The sequence below is a fragment of the Zingiber officinale genome, chromosome 2B (genome assembly GCF_018446385.1).
Source record: "Zingiber officinale cultivar Zhangliang chromosome 2B, Zo_v1.1, whole genome shotgun sequence".
Lineage (NCBI taxonomy): Eukaryota > Viridiplantae > Streptophyta > Magnoliopsida > Zingiberales > Zingiberaceae > Zingiber > Zingiber officinale.
The window spans coordinates 130,159,803-130,182,652 of NC_055989.1; the positions used below are offsets into that span (position 1 = coordinate 130,159,803).

At 50.1% G+C, this 22,850-nt stretch overlaps 3 protein-coding genes across 3 annotated transcripts; 2 read left to right on the forward strand and 1 right to left on the reverse strand.

Moving 5' to 3' along the window:
- The first annotated feature begins 9,845 nt into the window (after window positions 1-9,845).
- Window positions 9,846-12,185, forward strand: LOC122047188 (2-methylpropanoate--CoA ligase CCL4-like). Its single transcript, XM_042608304.1, has 2 exons — window positions 9,846-10,398; window positions 10,510-12,185. Exons 1-2 carry the CDS (start codon window positions 10,201-10,203, stop codon window positions 11,986-11,988), a joined length of 1,677 nt encoding a protein of 558 aa, XP_042464238.1. The 5' UTR covers window positions 9,846-10,200; the 3' UTR covers window positions 11,989-12,185.
- A 122-nt stretch (window positions 12,186-12,307) lies between these two features.
- On the reverse strand, window positions 12,308-14,092 carry LOC122048706 (pentatricopeptide repeat-containing protein At2g22410, mitochondrial-like). The gene has a single exon (XM_042610240.1). The coding sequence runs from the start codon at window positions 14,090-14,092 to the stop codon at window positions 12,308-12,310; it is 1,785 nt and encodes a 594-aa protein (XP_042466174.1).
- A 230-nt stretch (window positions 14,093-14,322) lies between these two features.
- Window positions 14,323-16,147, forward strand: LOC122047189 (chaperone protein dnaJ C76, chloroplastic-like). The gene is made up of 4 exons (XM_042608305.1): window positions 14,323-14,685; window positions 14,752-15,008; window positions 15,094-15,262; window positions 15,341-16,147. The coding sequence occupies exons 1-4, from the start codon at window positions 14,341-14,343 to the stop codon at window positions 15,980-15,982; spliced, it is 1,413 nt and encodes a 470-aa protein (XP_042464239.1). The 5' UTR covers window positions 14,323-14,340; the 3' UTR covers window positions 15,983-16,147.
- The last annotated feature ends 6,703 nt before the right edge of the window (window positions 16,148-22,850 follow it).

Consider the following 22,850-nt stretch of genomic DNA (forward strand, 5'->3'; position numbering starts at 1 on the left):
TTTTCGAACTAACTGGATATGGTATAAAAAACATGATGAATTTTTAGTTAATAGAAATTTTTTCTCTAAATTGAATATATAATCATAGAATATTAGACTTTTTGACCGCCTATCACAGAGATGTCGATAGAAAATTTTTTAAAGCTGAACTATTTCAAATTTGGTGTTATTAGTTCAACATTTGTTTATATAAAAAAAAGATAAGTAATAGTATCTTATGCATAATAGTCTTGACCATTTAATTTTGGGTTCGTGCAGGATTGAGTCAACCCAGACAGTTTCGGGTACCCCGGAGCCAAAAGTCAACTCAGTTGATTTTTGGTCCGTGCTATTTTCTTCGGTTCAACTCGCCTCTGGTCCGGGTCTTTCTGCTCCGGCTCCACATTACTTGGGTGATCTCTGACATCCGGAATAGGGCTCACCCAAACCCAACTTCCGGTCTTCTCGAGCGGGCTTCCCTCCGGCTTCTCGTCCCTCGGAATCGCCACGTGTTTCCTTCTCGTCCGCCGGCGTACTCATCCGTAGTCTTCGTCCCTCGGACGCACCGCGTGCCGTCCTTCTCGCTAGCTGCGTCTCTTGCTCCGCGAGCAATTTTCCGCTCCGGCTTTCGTCCCTCGGAACCACTGCACGCTTCCTTCTCGTCCACCGATGTACTCTTCCGCAGCATCTCGTCCCTCGGACTGCCGTCCTTCTCGCTAGCTGCGTCTTCCGCTCGACTACCTGTGTTCCTAAGCTCCTGCACACTTAGACACAAGGTTAAAACAAACAGGACCTACCTTAACTTGTTGATCACACCAAAATAACCTTGGGGTTCCAACACAGTTTGTGTCGATCGAGCAACGATGGTGAGCAAAAACATGAACTGAGCATGCTGGGCAGGGCGGCAAGTGAACAGTAAGTGTCGATCGAGCAACGATGGCGAGCGAAAATGCGAACTGAGCATGCCGGGCAGGACGACAAGTGAACAGTAAGTGTCGATCGAGCAACGATGGTGAGCGAAAACGCGAACTGAGCATGCCGGGCAAGGCGGCAAGTGAACCAAATGTGATGAGTGCCAGGTAGAGTTGTGAGCGAGTGATGAGCACCGACCGAAAGGTCGTTGGACGTGAGAGCATGCTCACTTATAACTCGTACTGAGGCAAGAGTCTGGAACCCGACCTGCCGGTCGTTGGACATGAGAGCATGCTCACTTATAACTTGCATTGAGGTGAGAGTCTAGAGGCGTGAGAGCATGCTCACTTATAACTCGCACTGGGGCGAGAGTCTGGGATCCGACCTACCGGTCGTTGGGCGTGAGAGCATGCTCACTTATAACTCGCACTGAAGCGAGAGTCTGGAGGCGTGAGAGCATGCTCGCTTATAACTCGCACTAGGGCAAGAGTCTGGAGGGCAAATATCGTCAAGTGACTCAAATATCGTCAAGTGACTCAAATATCGTCAAGTGACGATGCCAAGCAAGTGACTCAAATATCGTCAAGTGACGAGAAATAATGCGAAGCGCATACCGAGCAAGCGATCGATCAGATGCTGAGGGAGACCAAGTGATATCGGAAAGACGCTTGAGTGGCATTGAGCAGGGTGATCGGGTGATTATGCAAATGACAAGTGTAAAACCAAGTGTCGACCGGGGCGACAAAGCGATGAGTGAGACACGAGCAGCGAGTGCATGATAAGGCTACGAACGAGACGTGGGCGACGAGTGCAAAGCTAAACGGCGAGTCAGGAACTATGAATGTTGACCAAGCTAAGAGTGTCGAATAGAATGGCAACCGACTTAGAATTTGATCGAATGTTGAATGGTACCCGGGCGATAGGGAGACTGTCGTGCGGGCCGGAAGACGATGGGCGAACGATGTCAAGCGTGCAACAAAGAAAATGTTGTCCGAGCGACAGTAAATCGCGACCAGGCAATAGAAAGAGTGATGGACGAGGGCAGCCGTGAGTGCGACCGAAAAAATACCGACCGAGCAACGATAAATCGCGACCGAGCAAATAGAGAGAAGGATGAACTAGCAAAGTCATGAGCGCGACCGAGAAAATGCTGACCGAGCGACCGTAAATCGCGACCGAGTAATAAAGAGAATGATTGACGAGCGAAAGTCGTGAGCTCGACCGAGAAAGTACTGATCGAGCGACAATAAATCGCGACCTGGCAATAAAGAGAGTGATGGACTAGCAAAGCTATGATCGTGACCGAGCAACAATAAATCGTGATCGGGAAATCGAAAAATGTCGATCCGGAAATAGAGAGAATGCCTACCGAGCATAATAAGAACGGGCGAGCGATGTCTAGTGCACAACCGAGAAAGCCTTTAAGCGATAGGTTGATCGGCGTAAAGCGAGTAGCCGAGTGGTACCAATGAGGGCTTGACCAAGCAACAGCGATGAGCGAAACGTGAATGACGAGCGTTGGGCAGAGTGGCAAGCGTGGCGAGTATGATGAGTGCCAGGCAGAGCGGCAAGTGAGCGGTGAGTGACGACCAAGCAACAGCAGTGAGCAAAAACACGAACTGAGAGTGCCAGGCAGGGCGGCAAGTGAACAGTAATTGTCGATCGAGCAACGACGGTGAGCGAAAACGCGAACTGAGAATACCGGGCAGGGCGGCAAGTGAACAGTAAGTATCGATCGAGCAACGACAGTGAGCGAAAACGCGAACTGAGAATGCCGGGCAGGGCGGCAAGTGAACAGTAAGTGCCGATTGAGCAACGATGGTGAGCGAAAACGCGAACTGAGCATTCCGGGTAGGGCGGCAAATGAACAGTAAGTGCCGATTGAGCAATGATGGTGAGCGAAAACGCGAACTGAGAATGCCGGGGCAGGGCGGCCAATGAATAGTAAGTGTCGATTGAGCTATGATGGTGAGCGAAAACGCGAACTGAGCATGCCGGGCAGGGCGGCAAGTGAATAGTATGTTGGTTAGTCCTAGGAAAATCGTACCGGTTCCACTGTACAAAAATTTTGTACAAGTGTCGAACCTTTCCTTAAATAACCTATTGTGTTCTTTAGAAGTTAAATTAGGAATCGCAAACGAAACTTAACATTATTGATTCCAAATTTAACTTATCTGTTCTTAATGGTTTAGACTTGGATCGCAAACGGAACTTAACACTATTGATCCAAATCCACCTACGTTATAAATTCAATTAAATATTAGTTTCTAAAATTGGCTTCCAGGACTGCATGGCGAGGCATACGACCTTCTTGGGTATGGGAGCATCTATCACCGCCTAGACAAAGCCTTTTAAGGAAAGTTAATATTTAATTTTCTTATATAACTCTAAATTTAACCAAAAAGAACAATCGAATCAGAAATTTGAAAAATAAAGAAAAACACAAACACGAATTACTAATTCGAAAAACTAGATCTATTGCCTCTTGTGTTTAGATTTCATACAAAGAAAAAAACCAGCATGATGCGGAAAACAGTTGCTAATTATACCTTTTCTTTGCAAGCTAATGACCTCAAGATCTTCTGCCGTATTCCTTGTATCGCCTTGGACATTGTGTGGGCGACGATCCTCCAAGATGAACACCACCCAAAGTCTTCTTCCTCCTCCTCTAGAATTCGGCCACCAACACCACCAAGGAGCAAAAGAGAGCAAAGGGAAAAGAGAGGGAGAGAGGAGCCGACCACTTGAGGATCACCAAGCAAGAGAATAAGAATTGATCTCTCATGAGGCCTCTTTACCCCTTCTTTTATATTACTTGTCCAAGGCAAATAAGGGAAGAATTTTTACAAAAATTAAAATCTTCCTCTAGTTCTTCCTTTTCCCTTTTATTTTTCCTTTTCTTTTCTCTTGATTGAATCAATCACCAAATCAATGATTGGCTTGATTTAATCTTGGCCGGCCCCTTGCTTGGGCACAAGCAAGGGTGGCCGGTCAATTATAGGAAGGAATAAATTTTTTTTTTAATAAAATTTCACAAGAAGAAATTCTCTTATAAAATTTTACAAGCTCTCTTTCCTAAAATGGATGTTAAAAAGGAAAGTTTTAAAAAATTAAAACCATGTTTTAAAATTTAAAACTTCTCTTCTAAAAATTTTCTTTTTTAACATGGTTACAAAAAATAGAAAATTTTAATTTTAAAACTTCTCTTCCTTTTTTCTAAGACCATGAGGATGGTTAAAAAGGGGAAGTTTTAAAACTTTTAAAACTCTCTATTAAACTATGTGGTCTAATTCAAATAAGGAAAGTTTTTAAAATTAAAATCTGTCTTTTAAAACTTATAGTTTTCTACAAAGAGAAGATTTTAAAAATTCAAAACGCCCCTCCTTGTTTGAATTAATGTGGTCGGCCCAAGCAAGGGACCGACCCCTTAAGAGGATATGGTGGCCGGCCCTTGGCTTGGTCACCAAGCCTTGGGCCGGCCCTCTCTTGGACATCAAGATAGGCTTTTAATGAGTGGTTTATAAGGCACTAATGAGGCTACGGCAGGGACCTAGAGGAGAAATTGGTTTTGGTCTTCCGATGAGCTTGAGTATCCCGTGTTCGCCCCGAACACACAACTCAAGTTCATCAACAATAACTCATTTCACTAGAGAGTTATTGTTGCACAATCGCACCAATCTCAAATTACATTATGAGCTCCTTCTTACCATGAGTGTATTAGTCTCCCTGTGTTTAAGATAACGAATGTCTACTAATTAAGAAAGTTACTGATAACTTAATTAATATCTAGCTCCAAGAGTAGTATCACTCAACTTCATTGTCATGTCGGACTAAGTCCACATGCAGGGTTTAACATGACAATCCTTATGAGCTCCTTTTGGGGGCATTCTCAACCTAGATAACTAGGGCACAGTTTCCTTCTATAATCAACAACACACACTATAAGTAATATCATTTCCCAACTTATCGGGCCTATTGATTTATCAAGCTAAATCTCACCCTTTGATAAGTTAAAGAAATAGATACCAAATATATATGCTTGTTATTATATTAAGATTAAGAGTACATACTTTCATAATAACTAAGGTCTAGTTCTTTTATTAAGTCAGTATAAAAAGAACTTACCTAAAATGGTCCTACTCAATACACTTAGAGTGTACTAGTGTAATTTATTAGTCAAGATAAACTAATACATAATTACACTACGACTATACCAATGGTTTGTTCCTTTCCATCTTAGTCGTGAGCAACTGTTTATAATTTATAAAGAGCTGATAACATAATTTTCTGTGTGTGACACTACACACCATGTTATCTACTTTATAAATTAATTGAACAACTATATTCAACAAATAAATATAGACATTTGACCAATGTGATTCTATTATTTCAAAAATAAATGTTTACAAAAGATAGACTTTTAGTATACACTCTAACACAGTAAGTGCCGATCGAGCAACGATGGTGAGCGAAAACGCGAACTGAGAATGTCGAGCAGGGCGGCCAATGAACAGTAAGTGCCGATCGAGCAACGATGGTGAGCAAAAACGTGAACTGAGCATGCCGGGCAGGGCGGCCAGTGAACAGTAAGTGTCGATCGAGCAACGATGGTGAGTGAAAACGTGAATTGAGCATGCCGAGCAGGGCGGCCAGTGAACAGTAAGTGTCGATCGAGCAATGATGGTGAGCGAAAGCGTGAACTGATCATGCCGGGCAGGGCGACGAGTGAACAGTAAGTGCCGATCAAGCAACGATGGTGAGCGAAACCGTGAACTGAGCATGTCGGGCAGGGCGGCAAGTCAACCAAGTGTGATGAGTGTCAGGTAGAGCTGTGAGCGAGCGATGAGCACCGACCGAAAGGTCGTTGGGCGTGAGAGCATGCTTACTTATAACTCGTACTGAGGTGAGAGTCTGGAACCCGACCCGTCGGTCGTTGGGCGTGAGAGCATGCTCACTTATAACTCGCACTGAGGCGAGAGTTTGGAGACGTGAGAGCATGCTCACTTATAACTGGCACTGGGGCGAGAGTTTGGGACCCGACCTGCCGGTCGTTGGGCGTGAGAGCATGCTCACTTATAACTCGCACTAAGGCGAGAGTCTGGAGGCGTGAGAGCATGCTCACTTATAACTCGCACTGGGGCAAGTGTTTGGGACCCTACCTACCGGTCGTTGGGCGTGAGAGCATGCTCACTTATAACTCGCACTAAGACGAGAGTCTGGAGGCATGAGAGCATGCTCACTTATAACTCGCACTGAGGCGAGAGTTTGGAGGTGTGAGAGCATGCTCACTTATAACTCACACTGGGGCGAGAGTCTGGGACCCGACCTGCCGGTCGTTGGGCATGAGAGCATGCTCACTTATAACTCGCACTGAGACGAGAGTCTGGAGGTGTTAGAGCATTCTCACTTATAACTCGCACTGAGGCGAGAGTTTGGGACCCGACAAAGAGGTGTTCTGGAGACCTGACCAGGAAATGATCTGGAAGCCTGACCAGGAAATGATCTGGAAGCCTGACCAAGAAATGCTCTGGAGGCCTAACCAAGAAATGCTCTGGAGGCCTGACCAGGAAATGCTCTGGAGGCCTAACCAAGAAATGCTCTGGAGGCCTGACCAGGAAATGTTCTGGAGGTCTGACCAAGAAATGCTCGGGTGGCCTGACCAGGAAATGTTCTGGAAGCCTGACCAAGAAATGCTCTGGTGACCTAACTAAGAAATGCTTGGAGGTCTGACCAGGAAATGATCTGGAAGCCTGACCAAGAAATGCTTTGGAGGCCTGACCAAGAAATGCTTTGGAGGCCTGACCAGGAAATGTTCTGGAAGCCTGACCAAGAAATGCTCTGGAGGCCTAACTAAGAAATGCTCTGGAGGCCTAACCAGGAAATGTTCTGGAGGCATGACCAAGAAATGCTCGGGAGGCCTGACCAGGAAATGTTCTGGAGGCCTGACCAAGAAATGCTCGAGAGGCCTGACCAGGAAATGTTCTGGAGGTCTGACCCAGAATTGATCTGGAGGTCTGACCCAGAATTGATCTGGAGGTTTGAACAAGACTTGATCTGGAGTCCTGACCAGGGATTAGTCTGGAAGCTCAGCCGAGAGTTGGTCTGGAAGCTTGACCGAGAGATCGTTAGCGATACTCCGATCCGAAACCGGTGGTGATACTCTAGTCCGGGACCAGTGGCGATAACTCGACCCCGACCGGGGGAGGATAAGCCTTGAAATCCATAGAAGCGGAGCCCATAGTAATATGAGATAACAGAGCCTTTATCATACCTGATGGCGAAGTGATGTCAATCGGCTGACTCGAATCCCAAATGTTCGTACAGCTAGTAAGAGAAATAGTGTTGATCCCTTGACTCCCAAATATCCGTGGAGTCAAGGAGAAGAATAAGCTGAGCCCCGACCGTCAAAGGGAGTGAAGTTCATAGCCATATAAGGGAGCAGAGTCCGTAACAATAGAAGCAGAGCACCGCGGGTGAAGGGAATAGAGCTTGTAAATGTAAAAGAACGCAAAACAAGTGGAGAATACAGAGCATATAGTAATAATAGAGTGAAGTGCCTATAGCAGTAAAAGAATGCAGAACCCCATGGTGAAGGATGCAGAGCCTATAGCAGTAAGAGGATGCAGACCCTCATGGTGAAGGGTGCAGAACCTGTAGTTCACCTGATCAGTTCACCCGATCGGGGAGTTGGGCCCTTGGTCCCTGATTGGAGAGTAAGACCCCTAGCATGTAATCAAAGAGTGAGACCCCTAGATCCTGATCGGGAAGTCGTACTACGAGTCAATGATCGGGGAGCTGTGTCCCTAATGTAAGAGTGGGGAGCTGTGCCCCTAGTGTATGAGTGGGGAGCTGGGCCCCAAGTGTCCGATCAAAAATCGAAGACTCTACTCTTTGATCAAGGAACTAGGATCATACTCTCTTATCAGGGCAGTATAACAGATCCTATAACCGTAAAAAGAGAGCAGCGCCCGTAGCGTACCTGACCGAGGAGTCCCGCCAATCGGTTGAGGGTTGGTCTCGATCCCTTGACTCCCAAATACCCATGGAGTCAGGGAAAAAATGTAATGGAAAAACTAACCTGTCGATCAACTGCTGCTCCAACTCAATTCCTCGACTCCCGAATACCCGTGGAGTGAGAGTAGAAGATAATATGTTCGTCGAGATCCTCCGAGACTTTGATAATGGCAGAGAACTTCTCAACGTCGTCCATCTTCATGTTCCAGAACAGGTGAAGGAGATTCCCACAGACGGCGCCAAATTTCATCTTGTCCGAAATCTGAGTCGGATGGACCGTCGGGTGAGGTGGATGGAATGTTGACTGAGTTGCGACGTCTCGGAGGGGGGGGGGGGTGTGCTGAGATGACTTTTGTATTGACCAAGTCTTCAGAAGTCCTCTGGTCAACGCTACCTGCAGCCAACGACCGAGTCCCCCCGGTCCCTGGTACCCCGAGGCTCGAGGCGGATCCAACGAACATATGAGTAACAGACTAATAATATAATAATGAAATAAATAAGGGGTGAGTACGGAGAACGTACCCTAGCCCAGGGGGCACCCTTGGATGGGACGCTGGTCGAGTTATTGTGTCCCGGAAGAATAGATGGATAAGCCGAATGAAGAGCTGGATCTGATGAAGCGGAGCTGGACGTGACACGAAACCGAAAGACGAGCTACAGGTCGGGATAAAACACCGACATGCAGGCCGGGAGGTACTAGCGGCACGCAGGCCGAGATACAAATATCGGCACACAGGTCGGGATAAAAATATCGACGCGCAGGCCGGGACATAAAACATCACACATGTCGAGTTGAAACATAATGACAGTGAGGGCCAGGGGGCCCGATCAACATCGAAGGCATATGACAATGCGGTTCGAGAGCGGGATCGTCGTCGGGCCTAAAGAAAAGGACCCTAGATGATCGAATCTGGCTGTAAGGCTGCCGATAGCGGTAATGACGCTGTGAGGTCAGTCAAGACTGCTGGTCGGCCAACAGTTGTCGTCGACGGCCTGGCAGTGGACATAAGTGAGGTGGTGACCTCGGAGGACAGCGTTAGACACTAGCTGTGGTCGGCGGAGAATGGCGTTGGGCTGCCAGTGGGCGTCGGAAGCGGCTGCGGACCCCGGCATACCGAGGATGGTCGGTGGCCTGTTGAGGTGTACGCCGGGGACGACATGGGCGACGACGAGTGGTAGGGAGAAGGGAGAGCGTAGAGGTGGTGTCAACATCCTAGAGAGGGAGCAGGGGGAGCCACGGGCGACCAACGTACATGAGGGAAGGAGGCGGCCGGAGGTGGTCGTCGGCGGCGGCGAGTCGGAGGCAGCGAAGGTGGCCTCTCCCACAAGGTCTTCGCGGTGACGGCCGATGAGAGGAGGAAAGGGAGGAGAGAGGAGGGAGAGACCGTGTGGCGACGGCAGCAAGAAGAAGAGGGAGAGGAACGAAAACGGCGGCCAGAGGTCGGCGTCAGGCCGACTTCCACGAGGAAAGGGAAGAAGGCCCCTTTTCTTTTTTTGTTGGCGGCGGCGTAGAAAAATCCAAAAAAAAACTCTTCCTCCTTGATGAACAGTGCCATAACAAAATCCCAAAACCCCTTCAAATGTGAAAAGACCAAATTACCCCTCCTTCCTCCTTTAATTCCTTCACTACCCTATATCCATATCCGTATCATCTTATATTAGACATTCTTTTCTATATCAAAGGCTACAAGGGACGGAGCTAAAGGGGGTGATGGCGGCGATCACCCCCTTAATTTTTAAATATAAAAAATATATGAGATATAAAAATAAAGGATAAAAGAGATGTAAATGAAAGATAATGATAATGATCGTCTATCTTTAATATAAACACATATATTTTATTATCTCGATATAAAATTTCTAACTCCAGACTAACAGTAGGTGTTGTTTGATAAAGAATAACAATTTGCCCAACTCGATTGCGACTTATTCTTTGTTAAACGCAATGGCGTTGATTGCCCCAATGGTGTAAGACCAGCAATGCAAGGAGAACCGTGATATTTCCACGAAATCCAGTTTCCATCCGCTAAAGTAAACATGTCTGTTTCTCTCCGTTCCCTTCGTTTCATCTTCTTCTCCGGGAAGTCCACGTACGCGTCGTGGAACCTCATCCGTATCTGACAATTAAATAGTTTTTTATGTAAAAAAATAAAAGAAATATATTCTTCCCTTGTGAAGCGATTCCCCGTTCACTTCTTTCTCTATAATTGAACTGCGAATGGGTTAAACACCATTTTGGTCGCCGTTGCCGCCGCAGCCAGCCGCAGCAGCAGCAGCAAAGAAAGGTGAGCGGCTATGGATCAGTTGGCCCCGACCTCCGCCAACAGCAGCCCTCTGACGCCCCTCGGCTTTCTCGAGCGCACCGCTACCGTCTACGGCGACCGCCGCTCCGTCGTCTACAACCGCACCGTCTACACCTGGTCGGACACGCACCGCCGCTGCCTCCGCCTCGCCTCCGCCCTGAGCTCCCTCGGCATCTCCCGCGGCGATGTGGTACGCGCGATCGCCGCCGTCACCGAAAGTTTCCCCCTTTTTCGCGTTTTTGTTCTCAAAATCTGATCTTGCTTTGCTTTCGGCCGTAAAAATTTGATCTTGGACCGTTAGGTGTCTGTGCTCTCGCCCAACGTGCCGGCGATGTACGAGATGCACTTTGGAGTGCCGATGAGCGGCGCCGTGCTCAACACCGTCAACCTCCGGCTCGACGCCCGCACCATCTCCATCCTCCTTCGCCACAGCGAATCCAAGCTCGTCTTTGTCGACGTGGCGTCCGTTCCCCTTCTCGATGAGGCCTTCCGCCTCTTCCCCGCCACCGTTCCCTGCCCTCGCGTCGTCGTCATCGAGGACGCCTACGAGGAACTGCCGCCGGCTCCGAGTTCCGCACTCACCTACGAAAAGCTCATCGAGATGGGGGACCCGGAATTCCGGTGGGTTGGACCACAGAGCGAGTGGGATCCGATGGTCCTCAACTACACCTCCGGCACCACATCCTCCCCCAAGGGCGTCGTCCACTGCCACCGCGGTCTCTTCCTTGTCGTTCTCAGCTCCCTCATGGATTGGTCCGTTCCCCTAAATCCCACCTACCTGTGGACCCTCCCCATGTTCCACGCCAACGGCTGGAGCTTCCCCTGGGGAGTCGCCGCCGCCGGCGGTACAAACATCTGCCTCCGCCGTTTCGACGCCGCCGCCGTCTACGCCGCCATCGAGACGCACCGCGTGACCCACCTCTGCGGCGCGCCCGTGGTTCTCAACATGATAGCCAACGCCACCGATTCCGCCCGCCGCCCACTACCGGGTCCAGTCCACATCCTCACCGCCGGGGCGCCGCCGCCAGCGGCGGTGCTGCACCGCACCGAGGCCATCGGCTTCACGGTCAGCCACGGGTACGGCCTCACCGAGACCGCGGGGCTGGTGGTGTCCTGCGCGTGGAAGGGTGGGCCGTGGGACCGCCTCCCGGCGTCGGAGCGCGCGCGGCTCAAAGCCCGGCAGGGCGTGCGCACGCTCCCTATGGCAGCCGTCGACGTCATCGACGACGCCACGGGGCAGAGCGTGAACAGGGACGGGGAGACCATGGGCGAGGTCGTGCTCCGCGGCGGCTGCCTTATGCTTGGCTACCTCAAGGACCCAGAGACCACGGCAAAGGCTATGCGCGCCGACGGGTGGTTCTACACCGGCGACGTCGGGGTGATGCACGCCGACGGCTATCTGGAGATCAAGGACCGGTCAAAGGACGTGATCATCAGCGGCGGAGAGAACTTGAGCAGCGTCGAGGTGGAGTCCATCCTCTACGGCCACCCAGCGGTGAACGAGGCGGCGGTGGTGGCGCGGCCGGACGACTTCTGGGGCGAGACGCCATGTGCGTTCGTGAGCCTGAAGGAAGGGGCAACCGTCGCGTCGCCACCGCCCACGGAGGCGGAGCTCATCGCTTGGTGCCGCGAGAGGATGCCGCGGTACATGGTCCCGAAGACGGTGGTGTTCACGGCAGACCTGCCGAAGACGTCCACAGGGAAGATCCAGAAGTTCGTACTCCGGGAGATGGCCAAGAAGATGGGCGCCGCCTCGTCGGCTCGGCCGAGCCGCATGTAGGCGGGTGGGTCCACTCGGGCCGGGCCGGGTCCTTAGGAAAAACTCATTATTGGTGATAATAATAATCATTCATGACGATGACTCAGCTGTGGGGATAAAAACTTGCGATTTGATATCTGGATTATCATTAAAAAAAAATTGTGATTTGTCTCAATTTTTTTTTAAACTTCAATGAATTTTCATGAATTAACCGGTAATTTTTTAAGAAAATTTTTGTAGAACCGATGACTTTTAAAATTAATCAGCATATTATTTCACTCTTCTTGCTTCTTCAAAAGCTCAGATATAAGCATGTAAGATCAGAGTTGGAAGATCTTCATTACCCGTTCATGTGATGATCTATTGCCTGTAGCACACGATAAATGTCGATTATTCTAGGATGTGAATTCACTCCTATAACAAATTCATGTACAGTTCCATCCAGCTCGAACCAACTCCATCCGCATCGATTTTGAACTCCTCTTTCTTTCATGATCTTTCGAATCTCCTGCACTTCCCTCCACTTACTAGCAGAGGCAAGCATGCTCGATAGCTGCACGAACGCTCCGCTGTGATAAGGTTCCAACTCCAGTATCTTTCGAGCAATGACATCTCCAAGTTCGACATAGCCATGTCGTCTACAAGAGCTCAACAGGGCGCCCCAAGTGGCCGCGTCGGGATCGTGAGGGGAGTCCCTTACAAGCTGAAATGCCTCGGATATGAGCCCTGCCCTGCCCAACAAGTGCACCATGCAACACAGATGCTCAGGACTAGGACTTATTCGATACAACTTGGTCATCTTTTCGAAGTAGTGTTTCCCTACTTCTAACCATCCAACATGCGCACAAGCCGATAGAACCCCGGTGAATGTCGTGCTAGTCGGTTTCATGCCTACCTTCAGCATCTCGGAGAAGAGCTCCAGGCACTCAGCTGCTTGCCCATGAATGGCCAACCCCATGATCATCACATTCCAAGAGACCTCACTCTTTTGCACAATCCTACCAAACAAAGCACAAGCAGAACTGATACAACCGCACTTGGCATACATATCTACCAGCGCAGTGCTCAGAACAGTATCGACACAAAGCTTAGTCTCGTCCAAGTTCATGTGGATTTTTCGCCCCAAATCGAGAGCACCGAGATGAGCACAAGCCGCAACCGTGCAGGTGATTGCAGCTGCATTTGGCACTACACGGCCGTGGTCGATCATCTCAGTATACGCATTCAAAACCTCCCTGAAGCAGTCGTTCTGCAGATACCCATTAATTAGCGAGCTCCAGGACACTTCGTTCTTGTTCGGTATTCGATGGAAAAGCCTCTTTGCCGTCTCCATGTCGCCGTTCCTTGCAAATCCAGCAACCATGGAGTTATATGATACTACATCTTTCTGCGGCAATCCGTCGAACAATTCCCAAGCGTCGCTGACGCTCCCACACTTGCCGTGCATGTCGATTAACGCATTAACCACGTAAGAGTTGTCCATGGCCCCGAGCTTGCAAGCTAATCCCTCTGCCATCCTCGCTAAACTTGCGCTGCCAAACTGGGAAAAAGCAGTGCATACAGCAACGATGCTGAACTCATCAGGCCTCACATCTGATTCCATCATTCGCAAGAACAAGTCCAATGCTGCCTCAGCACAGCCGCTGCGAGCGTAACCATTGATGAGCTCGGTCCAAGCAATGCAATCTCTGTCAGGCAATTCATCGAACACTTCATGAGCGGCTCCTACAAGCTCACAGGCAACGTACCCATGGATCAACGAGTTGAGCACAAGCGAATCATATCGAAAACCGAGTGCGAGAGACTGCGCGTGGATTCCCATCACCAAGCCCGGAGCTTTGAGGTGCGAACACGCTTTCAGAACGAGAGAGAAGGTGACGCCGCTGGGCGTGGCACCGCATTGCAGCAGTTGCTTGTAAAGGCCGAAACTGGTGCCGCTTTCCTTGGATCTGGAAGCGGACTGCGATCGGAGAAGCTTGTGGCAAACATGGAGGATCACGCTTGAGGTGCGCTTGTCTCCGGAGAGCCCCTGGGCGATGACCTGGGCGTGGATTTGGTCGAGATGGGACGCTTTGGAGCAGGTGTCGAGCCAGGAGAAGCACTGGCTCAATGCCCTGCAACTCATCATCAATCGCTTCGAAAGCTAATGACGGCGTTGAAGCTTTTCCTCCACTTCTTATTTATCCTGTTAATATGTAACCAAAACAGTAAATTGTATAAAAATCTAAATCTGTTTGAAAGAATCTAGTTGGATTTTGTAGGGCGATGAAAAATTCTTTTATCAGGAGACAGTGACCAAAGATCTTTCTTCCACGGCAATCCTACATTATATCGAATAGGAGAGCAAAAAGCAAAGGATCCAAGTAAAAAAAAATGGCCTCTGTTCCACTATCTCACGCAAATCTTCTTCCTCCTCCATCGAAGGCGATTAAGAAGAATTACTACGAGGGCAATCTGTCGAACAGGTCGCGGACAAGACACAGAGCAGCTGCCTCTTGTTCTTCGACGAATGTTTCTTGGGCGAGTGAGTTGGACCTGTACGAGCTTCTCGGGGTGAAGAGCTCGTCGGACCAGGCGGAGATAAAGAAGGCGTACCGAGCGCTCCAGAAGCGGTGCCACCCGGACATCGCCGGACCGGCCGGCCACGACATGGCCATCCTCCTCAACGATGTCTACTCTGTCCTCTCCGACCCCGTGGCTCGCTATGGCTACGACAAGGTACCAGTTCTAGCTCTTCACGTCCATGGTTTTGGAGCGCTGACGGATGATCGTATCAAAACGCAGGAGCAAGCGAAAATCTCAGAGTTCCAGGGCTACACCGGGAAGCCAATTTACTCGACTTGGTTTGGGTCTGAGAACGAGCAGCGCGCCGTCTTCGTGGACGAGCTCAAGTGCGTCGGCTGCTTGAAATGCGCGCTGTTCGCCAAGAAGACCTTCGCCGTCGAGTCGGCGTTCGGACGAGCTCGAGTGGTGGCGCAGTGGGCAGATCCCGAAGACAAGATCCTCGACGCCATCCAGACCTGCCCTGTCGATTGCATATCGTAACACTTTCCCAAATCTCAAACCCAATGGATTTGGAGTTGGATTAAGAGAAATGACGTTTGATTGCTTGCTTGCCGTGCACAGGATCGTTGAGAGATCGAACCTCGCAGCTCTGGAATTCCTGATGTCGAAGCAGCCCAGAGGAACAGTGAGGATATCAGGCGCAAGAGCTTCCAACATTTTTGCTGCGGTGACCAAATTCCAGAACAGATACCGAGAAATCCAAGAAAGAACATCCACGAAACAGTCAAAGGTACGCCATTTTTTTTTTGATAAAACTTTGAAAATTAAGACAATCGACTCAGCTATGTCGATTCTCTTTGAAATTTAGGATTCGGATCTACGAAGAGAATCCAGGTTTTCGGCCTTTCAAGGGATACGATCGATCTCTTCGAAGTGGTGGTACTGGCGACCTCCTGGTGCAGAAACATCCGAGGAAGAGACCTCCATAGTCCTCAGCTCTGCCAACTCCACAATCACCGACGTAGAAAGACTTCGAAAAGCTGCTGCGAGGTACAAAAACAAGACAATCGAGCGACTCGAGGGAGAGGATTCAACTACCTCAGAACGCAGCGATGAGTACTGGAAACCCATGACCTTTCTCCCGCCGCCAAGTGGCCCCGAAACGCCAAATTCAACCTGGAAGCCACCGTCCGATGCAGTCTTCGAGAAGGAGGAGGAGGAGGAGAACACTGCTGGGGGTGGTGGAAACACAGTCGATCTGAGGACACCGTTGGTGATGGCAGCGATCTCTGCGGCATCTGTAGCATTCAGAGGAAGAGAGGTGGTGGAAACGCAGGGCGGTGGTGTGCTTCAAGAACACATAGCCGGTAGCATGGCCTTGGAGGTTGTTAATAGCTTCGAGTTGCAGATTGCGTTGGCCGGAGCAACTTGGTTTGTCATCGGAATGGGAGTTCATCTGATGGTCGATGCTATCGTAAACAAAAAGGATTTAGAAGATGAAAAAGCTTGATTGTAAAAAATTTAAGAAAAAAACACAGATTGCTACACTCTAGTAACAGATAATCTTATTGATTATAGACAGAGAAACACCATGTTTGCATGAATTGGTCTTGGAGTTTAGGGCATCTGCCCTATGTCAAGTAAACACCTTATACATCTCACAATTTTCATTATATATAATTATCTTGTCTAACTCTTTTCGTCCTCTCAGATAGATCTAGTGGCTAGCGCATGAAATATTATCATAATAAGATATGAGGTTCGGATCTCGACAAAATCGAGACAAATACCTCTCTTATGTGCTAGTCACTATTCCAAATGCTAATAGCCGCCCGTGATTTACCTCCTCCGTATTGACCTTGGGACGAATTGGCGGGAGCGCTGGGCGAGCGTATTCATTTTTTTTTTTTTGCCACAATGTCAAACTCTTTTCTATTTGACATTATATACTATTAAATTTTTATAAAATTTAAATTTATAAAAAAGACATAAATTATAATAATATATAAAGATAAATTTAAACATATCTACACCGGGTCATGTCTCTGTTTAATTTTTCCAACCATTTTCTTATGTAAATGAAGTTATCTTGGTATCAACTCATTAATATTCTTCGTAAGAATTTCATAATCCTTATGAAAGATCTCGGCTTCCCGCAAATTTATTTTTTATATTTGATATTCTTTAATATCTTGTTTGATGTGGATACGGTTTAGGGCAGAGGAGAGATTAGTGGAAAAGTGAGGGCAATTTGGTAAAACATGCAAAGGGGAGGCTTCGTTCGTGTGTTGTTTTCCGCCGCCAAGGGAGTTCTTCCTCTCTCTTGCGCTCCTCGTCGGCGCCGGTTGCCGGTTGCCGGTCGGCAGGCTGACACCTCTTTCCTCTCCCTCTTCTCCTTGACGCCAAACATAGCCTTCCTTTCTTTTCCCGCTGGACACCGCACCGCCAATAGGAACTAGGCATCTTCCTTCCTCTCCCTCTCACGCTCTTCGCTGACGCCCACTCCGACGCCGACCACCACCTCGGTTCCTCTCATTCTCCTCCTCTCGCCGCGTCCGCCACGACCAGGAGGAGGGGAAGCTTAGTGTTTCCTCACGATGCCACCGTCGGACAAACTCGGCACCGCCCTCCCAGCCACCTGAGCCCACCTGCCGGCACCGGCAGCCGCCCCCTTTTCCTCTCCACGCCACCATCACACGCCGGAAAGAGCTGCCACCACTGGACCGACCTCGCTGCCCCCGAGCGCTTCTCGCCGGAGCTGGCTCAGAGCCGTCCCTCTCTCTCTCCCCTTCTTCTCGTCGGAGCTGCTGCAAAGATGTCCTCCTTCCTCTCGCGGGAGCCGCCTCAGAGCCATCCCCTTCTCCTCCTCTCGCCGGCGACTTCTCTAGCGGCCGCCTTTGCCAGGGAGGCTGACATCGCCTCCCTCTCCTTACACGTGACGGCACAGCATACATTTCTCTGTTCCGATGTCCACAGCCCTTCGCAGCAGCCTTTACACGCTATCGGCAGTGCATGCGCCGACTCCGTTCCGGTTATGATTTTGTGTCGTTGTATGCCGACCCATGTGTCGATCCAATTGGTGTGTTGTGTTCCGGCCTTTGTGTTGTCATTGTGTTCCAGCTTACGATCCACGGTCGTATGTCGGACAGTGTGTTCTGGGTCTAGTCTTCTTGTTGTTTTATCCCGGTCTGTGTGCCAGTGTTTTATCCCGGTCTGTGTACTGGTATTTTATTTCTGCTTGCGTGCCGGTGTTTTATCCCGACCTGTAGCTCGACTTCCAGCTCCATAATGCATCCGACTCCGCTTCGTCAGATCCAACCCTTTATCCGAATCGGGCATCATCTACTCTTCCCAGTCGCGACCACTCGAGCAGCGTCCCTTCCGAGGGCGCCCCTATGGGCCAGGGTACGTTCTCCGTTCATATTCTATACATATTTCATTATTTTATGGCTTAGTCTTGTACTCATATATTCGTTGGATCTGCCTCGAGCATCGGGGTATCGGGGGCCGGGTCAACCCGGTCGTTGGCTGTAGGTAGCGTTGACCAGAGGACTTTTGAAGACTTGGTCAATATAGAAGCCATCTCAGCACACTTCCCTCCGGGACACCGCGACTCGGTCAACATTCCATCCACCTCACCCGACGGTCCATCCGACTCAGCTTCCGGACGAGATCAAATTTGGTGCCGTCTGTGGGAATCTCCTTCACCCGTTCTGGAACGTGAAGATGGACGACGTTGGGAGGTTCTCTGCCATTATCAAAGTCTCGAAGGATCCTGACGAACGTATTATCTTCTACACTCACTCCATGGGTATTCGGGAGGCCAAGAATTGAGTTGGAGCATCAGCTGGCCGACAGGTTAGTTTTTCCATTACAATTTTTCCCTGACTCCACGGGTATTCAGGAGTCAAGGGATCGAGACCAACCCTCAATTGGTTGGCGCGACTCCTCGATCATGTACGCTATGGGCTCTTCTCTCTTTTTACGGTTATAGGATCTGTTATACTGCCCTGATAAGAGAGTAAGATCCTAGTTTCTTGATCAAAGACTAGGGTCTTCGATTTTTGATCGGACACTAAGGGCCCAGCTCCCCGCTCATACACTTGGGACACAGCTCCCCGCTCATACACTTGGGACACAGCTCCCCGCTCATACACTTGGGACACAACTCCATGCCCATACACTTGGGACACAACTCCCCACTCATGCACTAGGGACACAGCTCCCCGATCATTGACTCGCAGTATAACTTCTCGATCAAGATCTAAGGGCCTCGCTCTTTTATTACAGGCTAGGGGCCTTACTCTTTAATCAGGGACCAGGGGCTCAGCTCCCCGATCAAGTGTGTTATAGGCTCTGCATCCTCTTATTACTACAGGCTCTACACCCTTCACCATGGAGCTCAGCATTCTCTTACTGCTATAGGCACTCTATTATTATTATATAGTCTGCATCCTCCACCGGTTTTGCATCCTCTTACCTCTACAGGCTCTGCTACCTATACCTGCGGTGTTCTGCTTCCTTCTATGGTTACGGACTCTGCTCCCTCATATTGCTATGGGCTTCACTCCCTTTGACAGCCGGGGCTCAGATTATTCTTCTCCCTGACTCCGCGGACATTTGGGAGTCAAGAGATCGACACTATTTCTCTTACTAGCTGTACGGGCATTTGGGATTCGAGCTAGTCGGTTAACATCACTTCGTCATCATGTATGATAAAGGCTCTGTCCTCTCATATTGCTATGGGCTCCGCTTCTATGAATTTCAAGGTTTATCCTCCCCCGGACGGGGTCGAGTTATCGCCACTGGTCTCTGACCAGAGTATCACCACCGGTCTCGGATCGAAGTATCGCTAACGATCTCTCGGTCGAGCTTCTAGACCAACGCTCGGTCGAGTTTCCAGACCAATTCCTAGTCAGACCTCTAGATCAAGTCTGGGTTAGACCTCTAGATCAATTCTTGGCCAGACCTCCAGATCAAGTTTGGGTTAGACCTCCAGATCAATTCTTAGTCAGACCTCCAGATCAATTCCTAGTCAGATCTCCAGAACATTTCCTGGTCAGGCCTCCAGAGCATTTATTGGTCAGGCCTCCAGAACATTTCCTGGTCAGGCCTCCAGAGCATTTCTTGATCAGGCCTCCAGAACACCTCCCCGGTCGGGATTCCAGACTCTCTCCCTAGTGCGAGTTATAAGTGAGCATGCTCTCACGCCCAACGACCGGTAGGTCAGGTCCCAGACTCTCGCCCCAGTGCGAGTTATAAGTGAGCATGATCTCACGCTTCCAGATTCTCGCCTTAGTGCGAGTTATAAGTGAGCATGATCTCACGCTTCCAGATTCTCGCCTTAGTGCGAGTTATAAGTGAGCATGCTCTTACGGCCAACGACCGGTAGGTCGGGTCCCAGACTCTCGTCCCAGTGCGAGTTATAAGTGAGCATGCTCTCACGCCTCCAGACTCTCGCCTCAGTGCGAGTTATAAGTGAGCATGCTCTCACACCCAACGACCGTTAGGTCGGGTCCCAGACTCTTGCCTCAGTGTGAGTTATAAGTGAGCATGCTCTCACGCTTCCAGACTCTCACCTCAGTGCGAGTTATAAGTGAGCATGCTCTCACGCCCAACGACCGGCAGGTTGGGTCCCAGACTCTCACCCCAGTGCGAGTTATAAGTGAGCATGCTCTCACGCTTCCAGACTCTCGCTTCAGTGCGAGTTATAAGTGAGCATGCTCTCACGCCCAATGACCGGCAGATCGGGTCCTAGACTCTCGCCCCAGTGCGAGTTATAAGTGAGCATGCTCTCACGCCCAACAACCTCTCGGTCGGCACTGACTCACTCACCGCTTTGCCCGGCACGCATCACACTTGATTCACTTGCCACTCTGCCCGGCACTCTCAGCTCACGTTTTCGCTCACTGCTGTTGCTCGGTCGGCACTCACTCCTCACTCGCCGTTTTACCCGGCACTCATTACGCTTGATTCACTTGCCGCTCTGCCCGACACTCTAAGTTCACGTTTTCGCTCACCGCTGTTGCTTGGTCGGCACTCACCGCTCACTTACAGCTCTGTCTGACACTCATCACACTTGATCCACTTGTCGCTTGGACCGGCATTCTCAGTTCGCGTTTTTGCTCACCACTTTTGCTCGGTCGGCACTTACTGCTCACTTGTCGTTCTGCCCAGCACTCATCATTCGTATTTCGATCACTGTTGTTGTTAGCTGCTGCTCGTTCGATACCCACTTTCCTCCTTGCTTAGAATTCACATAACCGCCTGATTGTTCTACTCCCGTTCGCGCTCCATCCACATGCTCTACTCACGCTTGCGCCTGACTCACATGCTTTGCTCTCGGTCGCTTTCGGTCTCTCGGGATATGCACCTGGCTTGGCTCACAGAGCCTTCGCTCCCATTCGCGCTCGATCCACGGGCTCTTCCCCTATTTTCATTTGGTCTCAGGCTCTATGTCTACCCAGCGCACAGACTTTGCACCCACTTGACATTTTTTCAATCACACGACCGACCTTCTCTTGTCAACAGACCAGTATTGCTTGGCCATCTGCTCGAGCGTTCGTTTTGTAGCACTCGGCATTGTTCGATTGCCTGGTCGCGATTTATTGATGCTTGGTCGCACTCACGACTTTGTGCGTCCATCATTCTCTTTATTACCCGATCATGATTTACGATCGTTTGGTCAGCGCTCGCTCGGTCGCGCTCACGACTTTGTGCGTCCATCATTCTCTTTATTGCCTGGTCATGATTTACGGTCGTTCGATCAGCACTCGCTCGGTCACGCTCATGACTTTGCGCGTCCATCATTCTCTTTATTGCCTGGTCATGATTTATGATCGCTCGGTCGACACTCGCTCAGTTGCGCTCACGACTCTGCGCGTCCATCATTCTCTTTATTGCCCGGTCATCATTTACGGTCGTTCGGTCAGGGTTCGCTCGGTCGCGCTCACGACTTTGGGCGTCCATCCTTCTCTTTGTGGCCCGATTATGATTTACGACCGCTCGGTCAGCACTTTCTCGGTCGCGTGCACGGCTTTGCTAGTTCATCCTTCTCTCCATTTGTCTGGTCGCGATTTATCGTCGCTCGGTATGCATTTTTTCGAGCGTGCTCACGGCTTGGCTCATCCATCACTCTCTCCATTTGCCAGGTCACAATTTATCGCCGCTAGGTCGGTATTCTCTCGGTCGACATTTTCTCGGTCGCGTTTACGGCTCTGCTCGCCCATCATTCTCTTTATTGCTCGGTTGCGATTTATTGACGCTCGGGCAGTATTTTTCTCGGTCGTGTTCACGGCTCTGCTCTCCCATCGTTCTCTTTATTGCGTGGTCACGAGTTATTGACGCTCGGTCAGTATTATTCTCGGTCGCGTTCACGGCTCTGCACGTCCATCATTCTCTCTATTGCTCGGTCATGATTTATTATCTCTCGGTCGATATTTTTTAGGTCGCCTAGTATTGATTTATTGTCGCCCAATCGTTTTACTCAGCATCTCTCGACCGTCTGCTCGATATCGCTCGACATTCGCCAGATCGCTCTTTTGACACTTGCTTGATATGTCTTTTGTCGCTCGGTCGGCGCTTATTCTTTTCGTCGCTCTGCCAGGTACCCGTCGTCCACAGCTACTCGTTCGACGTTATGTGACTGACCCGCGATATGACTCTGCATTCGGTAGTGATTCTGTATTTCATTTGGATGGGTCTAGTCAATTGGACTTGCGCCTCCTTCGACTAGACTTGAGGGGGAGGCTTGTGATGTGGATACGGTTTAAGGCAGAGGAGAGATTAGTGGAAAAGTGAGGGGCAATTTGGTAAAAGCATGGGGTAGGGTTTTAAGAAGAGGACACTGTAGCATGCAAAGGGGGGGGGGGGGGCTTCGTTCGTGTGTTGTTTTCCGCCACCAAGGGAGATCATCTTCTTCCTCTCTCTCGCGCTCCTCGCCGACGCCGGTTGCCAGTCGGCAGGCCGACACCTCTTTCCTCTCCCTCTTCTCCTTGACGCCAGCCATAGCCTTCCTTTCTTCTCCCGCTGGACACCACGCCGCCAACAGGAACTAGGTGTCTTCCTTCCTCTCCCTCTCACGCTCTTCGCCGGCGCCCACTCCGACGCCGGCCACCACCTCGGTTCCTCTCATTCTCCTCCTCTCGTTGCGTCCGCCACGACCAGGAGGAGGGGAAGCTTAGTGCTTCCTCATGATGCCGCCGTCGGACGAACTCGGCGCCGCCCTCCCAGCCACCTGAGCCCACCTGCCGGCATCGGCAGCCGCCCCCTTTTCCTCTCCACGCCACCATCACACGCCAGAAAGAGTTGCCACCACTGGGCCGACCTCGCTGCCCCCGAGCGCTTCTCGCCGGAGCTGGCTCAGAGCCGTCCCTCTC

Bases quoted from the DNA above. Each gene is read 5' to 3' on its own strand.
- LOC122047188 (XM_042608304.1), top strand. From the start codon at position 10,201: ATGGATCAGTTGGCCCCGACCTCCGCCAACAGCAGCCCTCTGACGCCC. The intron at 10,399-10,509 runs GTACGCGCGATC...TTGGACCGTTAG, and splicing joins GCATCTCCCGCGGCGATGTG to GTGTCTGTGCTCTCGCCCAA.
- LOC122047189 (XM_042608305.1), top strand. From the start codon at position 14,341: ATGGCCTCTGTTCCACTATCTCACGCAAATCTTCTTCCTCCTCCATCG. The intron at 14,686-14,751 runs GTACCAGTTCTA...ATCAAAACGCAG, and splicing joins CTCGCTATGGCTACGACAAG to GAGCAAGCGAAAATCTCAGA. The intron at 15,009-15,093 runs GTAACACTTTCC...TGCCGTGCACAG, and splicing joins TGCCCTGTCGATTGCATATC to GATCGTTGAGAGATCGAACC.
- LOC122048706 (XM_042610240.1), bottom strand. From the start codon at position 14,092: ATGAGTTGCAGGGCATTGAGCCAGTGCTTCTCCTGGCTCGACACCTGC.